The sequence below is a fragment of the Bidens hawaiensis genome, unplaced genomic scaffold (assembly GCF_021521415.1).
Source record: "Bidens hawaiensis isolate Kalapana, Puna unplaced genomic scaffold, B.hawaiensis_p1.1 tig00007139_1, whole genome shotgun sequence".
In the NCBI taxonomy this organism is placed as follows: domain Eukaryota; kingdom Viridiplantae; phylum Streptophyta; class Magnoliopsida; order Asterales; family Asteraceae; genus Bidens; species Bidens hawaiensis.
In genome coordinates this window covers 596,997-604,707 of record NW_027491492.1, presented here as the reverse complement: position 1 = coordinate 604,707, position 7,711 = coordinate 596,997, and the positions used below count along the sequence as shown (strand labels likewise).

The following is a 7,711-nucleotide window of genomic DNA, read 5'->3' as shown; positions in this document are numbered from 1 at the left end:
GCAACAGAAATTAAATGATACATTTGAAATTTAGAGGCGAGTCTTTTGCGGGCCCACCCGAAAAGACCGAAGAACAGGCCCGACCCTGACCAAGACCAGCCGATAGTATTCTGGGCCGTTCGGTCCTCAGGCTTCTAATTTCGGGCCGGTTAGGTCCCAACCTGACAGGCAGAGCTTGATAACTGGCTACACGTATAACAATTAAAATTAAAAAAAAAACATAGTTTTTTAGGTTGTGTTATGAACAGTTGGTTGGGTTAACCGTTCATCATCGACATCTTGTGTTCATCATCTTTGATCGTGCATCAACGGCATCTTCGGTTCACCTTAAATATAGACTATATGTTTTTTAAGATGATGTTACTTGTTAGTCCTTAACAGAATGTATGTATTGATAGTTTATTATGATTAAGTTTACTTGGACATAATGATTAACCCGGACCAACCCACATCATGTTTGATTTTTCACTATTTTCGGCTTCGGTTTGGAGTGGTTCGGGTCTGGCCTATGTATGAGAAAAAAATAGTTAGGCGTAAACGAATAAGCCGCACGTCAGCTACTTGAAACCGGCATGCTAAAATCTTGAATCAAGCCGAGTTTATATAAGTCCGAGCCTAAAATAAGTCCGTTTAATAAACGAGACTGAGCCTAAAAGTAAGCTGGGTTTAACAAATGGGCCTGCATCCGATCTTCAATTATCGACCTTCACTAGGCTAGCGAGCCTATTATTTATATCATTTTTATTTAATACGTTTAATATACACTTACATAATATGATTATATACAAGCTGAACCTAAGGCAAGCTCGAGTTCAAAAACTATTCCGAAAACAAGCTCAAGCTTAGGCAAAGCAACTCGACTCGGCTTATATACACCACTGCTTATTTATAAATCTTTGGTTTGAGTCCCTCTGGTTCAGTTTGTACCACTTAAACATAGACTGTATGATCCCAACTTCCCAAGAACACAAAAGAGGACTTTATGAGTCATGTCTACATACAAATAACAAAAACAGAACAAGTATACATCTTCATAATCTCAATCTCTAACTCAGACATACATAGATATAAATAATTAAATATACACCCAAAATACATATTAATACATACATACTCAAAAAAAAAAAAAAAAAAAAAGGTTACAAATCAAGAAAATTTTTAAGACTTTGACCACCAACTAATTACCTTTTTTTCCTCTGCTTATGCTTCTGGTTAGCAAACATGGTGCAAATGGCACCACACCCTGAGACCTTTGGTGAAGGTGGGTCAATAGTGGGTGCAACCTCCATGGTTCTATAGCCTTTTGGCTCTAGTTTATGCGGCTCTTTATCACCTTCTTTTGGTTCAAGTTTCCTTGATAACACCTTATCATCCCATACAAGCCCTGATGACCCTGACCTTCTAAATGACACTTCTGACCTTGGTAAACCAGCCATAGAATTTGGAGAGAATATGACCAGCAAAGAATATATTAATGGAAGTTAAAGGGAGTAAAGGTCAGAAGATGGCATCTGCAAAAGTTATCCTTGGGTTCTCACAATGTAACAAGAATATATTAAATAAAGTTTGAATTTTTCTATGATTCTTGCTAACAAATATTACAAAGTCAAACAAGAATGGCCAAGAAACCATAACATATGGCATTTGGTTGAGGAAACTGCAAGGGATCCATAAGTTTTCATAGAATTATATATTATTATTATTATTATTGTTATTATTATTTTTATTATTATTATTTTTATTATTATTATTATTTGTCAATTTCATGTGTTTTTAAAAATAGTTTATAATGAGATATTCATTACTCAAAAAACGGTTGTCAAAACTAATGTTCTAACATGATCAAACAGGTTATTAATCACTCTATAAATCGAATCCGCTTGTTGATGAGATCGATCTCGTGCTATAAAAACATGAAACTCGTTATTAATTTCGATCCAACTACATCCCGCTTCTTTAACCGCCCCGTTACACTCCATCATTTCTCTCACCTTCTTCACCTCACTCCACATACCCTTACTTGCATAAATATTTGAAAGCAAAATATACGACCCACTATCTTTTTCGTCACTCAAAATCGCCATTTTTGCAGCATATTCACCTATTTCAAGATTCCCAACAACCCTGCATGCACTTAACAAACTCCTCCAGATAATGCCAGCTGGCGGTATAGGTAGTTTCTCTATGAAATCTTTAGCTTCATGCAACTTCCCGGCTCGGCACAGAAGTGAAACCATACACGCATAATGTTCTATCCCTGGTTCGACTCCAAAATTAGCCATTGACTCAAAGTGGTCAAACCCATCTTTGACCAGACCCATATGGTCACAAGCCGAGAGGACGGCTACAAACGTGACATAATTGGGTCGGATTCCCTCGTTTAACATTTTCTCAAACAATTTCAAAGACTCTTTAGCGTCTCCATGTTGCGCGTGTGTTAATATCATCGTGTTCCAACACACAATGTCTTTATAAATTGTCGAGTCGAATAGATTTTGAGCATCGTTTTTGCTTCCACATTTTGCATACATGTCTAGTAACGCGTTTGTGACAAACGAGTCGAGGTTGAAACCTATTATCAAGAGCTGTGTATGGAACTGGTGACCGATTTGAAGACTAGCAAGGTTGCTAGCTGCTGTAACTAGTGCTACATACGTGTACTCGTTTGGTTTTTGAGATGATATTTGCAGGTCTTTATAAAGTTTAAGAGCGGTTTCGTTTTCTGATATCTGAGTATACCCGAAAAGCATAGCGTTCCATACGACAATATCTTTTTCAGACATGTCATTAAAAACTTGGCGTGCGTCTGATAACGAAGAACACTTTGAGTATACGTCTATCAGAGCACTGCCTGCGAACAAGTCCAACGAGACATTAAGTTTGATCATAAATCCATGAATTTGTTTGCTTAGATCTAAAGTGAGTAACGAAGCCGAAGCCCCAAGAAGACTGACAAAAGTCAACAGGCTCGGGTCAACGTTTTTAACCCTCATTTCATGGAAAAGATCCAACGCTTCATGAAGATCTCCATGCCTCGAGTAACCTTCAATCATTGCATTGTAACCAATCACATTACGATTCCGGATGCTATCAAAAACTTTTCTTGCATCACCGACGGAATCACATTTCGAATACATGTCGATTAAACCGTTGTTCACAAACTCATCTTTATCGAGATTCATCTTGACAGTATACGCATGCGTTTGTCTACCCGGCTCTAACGCTTCAAGTGAAGCACACGAAGTTAAAACACTAGTACACGCAAAACCATCCGGTTTCCAACCGTTTATCGTCATTTTAACGAACAAATCCATTGCCTCGTCATCAAATGAATTCTGCATGTATCCCGAGATCATGGTCGTCCACGAAATAACATTCTTGATTATCATTTGATCAAAAATCTTCCTTCCGGTTCTCACTTTACCGCATTTCACATAAAAATCCACAAGCGCATTGCTCACCGACACATCCATCGATGCACCTCTTCTCAACACGAAACCATGAATTTGCTTCCCGCCTTCAAAGAATCCGACACTCGAACAGGCGGTCAAAACACTCGAAAGAACATATCGATCAGGGACAACGTTACTTTCTTTCATCTGACTCAACAATTGTAACGAAACTTCACCTTTACCTACTCTTGCATAACCGGATATTATCGTAGTCCATGAAACCGCGGTTTTAACCGGCAAACCATCAAAAACTAATCTCGCATCTTCCAATTTACCACTTTTAGAATAAAAATCAACAACCGAAGTACCGACATAAACATCTCGATCAAGACCAGTTTTGAAAACCAAACTATGCAACTGACAACCCCTGATCAAGCACCCTAACCGTGCAGCCGACCGAACAACACTAGCTAACACATACTCATTTAAACTCTCTTTAACCTCTCTTTGAAACACAACAAACATCATCCATGCTTGGTCACTATACCCATGTTGCGAGTAAGCCGAAATCATCGAAGACCACGTACTTACATTTCTCTCAGGCATTTCATCAAACACTTGGCGTGCATAGTCCAAATGATCACATTTTGAATAATTGCTAATCAATATGTTTCCAAGAAAGGTATCTGATTGAAACCCATATGTTATAATCTGTCCATGAATCAACTTATAATAGCCACTTGGATTATTAACAGCTAACTTTGACTGCAAAAGATTAGCAAGTTTATGCCTTTGGCTTCTAGGGTTGATATTAATATTAATGAAGGTGGAGAATTGGGGATTTGAAGCTTTGTTATAACAAGATTTAGCATTCAAATTAGCTGCATATAATGCTCTTACATGCTTTCTCATTTCATACAGATACAGTTACCAAACCAAAACAAACATAATAACGGGATACCGATTCCGGACCCGACCCGGCAAAAACCCGATTCCGGACCAGACTCAGAACCAGTTCCTACCTGACCAGACATGGGTTTTGATTTCTCAGAAAAATCGTATCTGGAATAGAACCCGACCCGGGTTCGGTTATTAAATTTATTAATTGTGAAGTAATTTTATTAACGTTTAGGACAACAATGTAAATTAGAATAATGTTTATTATTTTTTTCCCTTAAAACTTCAAAATCTCCCGCGTTCTGCTATCCTAGGGATGGGTTTGGCATCGAATCATATCATTACTAAAAGTACCAATTTTGATAATCACTATAAATAATACTTCTATCGATCCTGAAAACTAAAAAACTGGTACCGGAAACATCTAGTCCCATTTGTTCATCCCTACCACGTATCATGTGTTGCCCCACAACATACCCTCCCACCACACAACTTGCGTTTGTTGATCTAAGTCCCTTTGTCGTGTCTATATATATATATATTAAAACAAACACTAGAAAATTTAGTGAATGTCACGTAACATTCATTGGTTGGATCACAACCAGAGATGTAACATTTGTTAGTTGTTTTATATATTTTGTAATCTAGTATTATAATAAAACAAAGTATTATGGACATGTGTCATCTTTACAATAGCCCTTCCCTTTAATTTTCATTTAATGTTAATCAGACACGTGGACAATAAAGAATTTTGCAGTTGCATTTACGGTTTCATCCAACTCCCACGTCTTCCTTCCTAAATCTAGGGCCATCGGCCACATGACTCCAACCAGATTTGTATATGGAGCGACTTGAAGGATTCGGAGCCACAAGTCTCGCTTTTATCACTAGCTATTGCAGGTGATTTAGGGTTTTTGTTTACAAAGATTTGAAATTGAATAGGTTATGGTTGATTTGGGTATACGTATATTACTATTTTGTTGATTTATCTTTCTGATTCAAGATGATTATTGTTTTGGTGAAGTTACCGGTTGTATAATTATTGTGGCCATGGAAGTTATTAAAAGTTTCGAGGCGCAATTTAAGTAATTATGAATGATTTCTTCCATACATAATTATACCAGTAATGTCACTTTCAGTTTTGATCATACTCTTTTGTTGAATTTTTAATTTGTTTTGTGTCCGGATCATTATCAAAAGCCTTTTGTTGAACAATCTTTCGGGTTATAACTAGATGCATATGTGAGTACCATCTAAGTCATCATTATTAATTTGGATAAAAAAATTGTCCACCTTCATTTCTTTCAGAATTTGAACTGTGTTGTTTAGTTAGCATCTGATCTCACTTCAGTTTGTTTGATTAGGTACATTTGGGATGCATCGTCTCCACTTCTGACTTCAATTGTATCATTTTAATTAAGCAGGTGGCTTCTGATTACAACTACATTTTAACATATTGTATGTTAGAATCATCTTTAATCAGTTAGTTGTTCTTATCCTTTTTTTACTTCAAATAATGCAGAGTGAAAATGGCCAATCTTTTAGTTATGTATCCCTGAATGCATTATGTTATGATGTGGAAGCCCAACACCTCATATCTGGTGATCAAAGTGGAACATTAAGTATATATACCATGATACATTTTAATTTTAGTTGGATGATTTAATGTATATAAATATTGTGTTACAAGTTAGAATTTGCAATTTTTAGCTCGAATCATATGCTTTAGAGAGCAATTTTTTTGTCCTTACAAGGTACTAACTTGCATATTGTTTACTAAAAAATCAACTATAGATGATTACATAATATGATATGTATTACTTAATCCTTCGCCTTTCAGCGCTTCCACAGTTTGGTACCTTTAATTCGGTTTCAGTGATTTTACCTTTAATTCGTCTTCGTTGAGTATGATTCAGTATTATTGTATTTTCTTAATTAGTAAATGGTTTTTTGACAAAACAAGAATTACAATTAAATTGACTATAATAGCTCGAGTCTCATAGACGTGTTGCTATAGCAACTTCTTCTAGAAAGTTATCATCCTGTTCATAGAAAGATGCACACACATATAATAAGTTTGTAAATATATGAGTTAATAATTGATCTATATTTGACCTTTGACTTTGAAAAGTAGTTCGGTTGACTTTTGAATGCACACATAATATGTAAATATGCTAGTTACATTAGACATTAGTAATAGGATATCTATTTTGCATTACTATCCATAACTTAACTTATAGGATATCTATTTTGCAGTTTTTACATTCTGAGAGGGACAAAATTCATGAATTGAATCTTGCTCTTCTTTTAATTTACTTTTAAATTGTGATGTTTTTTTATCAGCTGTTGGTGTGCAGTAAACTGCTTTATTTTCTTATAGCTATATATATTTTTTAATTTTCCTTTTACAATTTGCTGATGTTTATTCTCAATAAACGGGTAATTTTGGAATTTGATTTTAACTATCAAGAAATCAAAGTTGCAGTTTGTTTTGCATCCAGGGTATTTTGTCATTTCAGTAGTGCAACTGATTTGATAAACTGCAGGTTTGTTGTTGCTTTTGGTCGGTTATATTGGACAAAATTATGCAACAAAATTGAAAATCTGAGTTCATATAAGGTTCAAGGTTATTTTCAGGATTGATGAACCTACGAGTTTGACAATTGCAGCCAAAGATGCAAGGTATCACTCAATTCTCCTTATATATCTTGCAATGGTTGGTTAGAATTGTTGTTAGTGTTTTGCTCTTTAGTTAGGAATAAATTATAACCCAAATGGTGGTCAATGTAATTGCAGCCTTATATGTTGGTGTTGGATGTCGAGGAATTCGCCTCAACTGAACAAGGTATGGCATGTTTTTTTACCGGAAGTTTATAAATTATAATGTAATTTGCTTTTTATCCTTGTGTTATATAAACCTAATTGTTTTTATTTTCTTTGTTGTAATTTAGAAGTTTGGGGTATTCAAGATAAAGATATGATTTGGTGGTAATATGCAAACATAATATCATCATAAGTCATAATTGCAGCAACCCATGGTGTATAGATTGTTACATGTTGGATCAGTTATCTGCTTGTTACACTATTGTAATATGCGGTAGCTGGAATATTTTCATTTGGAGTGGATCGCAGTCAAGTTTATTCGTTTATACAACTTGTGTAGTATAACTCAACATTCCATCATTACTTGTCATGTATATAGTATTTGGTTTTGTAATAGTAAATGTAACGTTGGTACGTAAATTGCAAATGTAAAATATTCAAATATAGTATGTATGTATTTATTTATTATTAAATTTTCTGAACTTTAATTTTTTTTTGTACCCAGTACCGTGTAATACACTGGTTTATAACCTAGTTACTATATATACAAAGAACTTTGGTGTCGCAAGTGGCCTATTGGGCCACTTGACGACACCGTA

General features: G+C 35.3%; 1 protein-coding gene across 1 annotated transcript; it reads right to left on the bottom strand.

The window, feature by feature from the left end:
* Window positions 1-1,805: 1,805 nt before the first annotated feature.
* Window positions 1,806-4,310, bottom strand: LOC143634670 (pentatricopeptide repeat-containing protein At4g39530-like). Its single transcript, XM_077102687.1, has one exon. It carries the CDS (start codon window positions 4,302-4,304, stop codon window positions 1,806-1,808), a length of 2,499 nt encoding a protein of 832 aa, XP_076958802.1. The 5' UTR covers window positions 4,305-4,310.
* Between the last annotated feature and the right edge of the window lie 3,401 nt (window positions 4,311-7,711).

Coding starts and splice junctions, on each gene's coding strand:
- LOC143634670 (XM_077102687.1), bottom strand. CDS start 4,304: ATGAGAAAGCATGTAAGAGCATTATATGCAGCTAATTTGAATGCTAAA.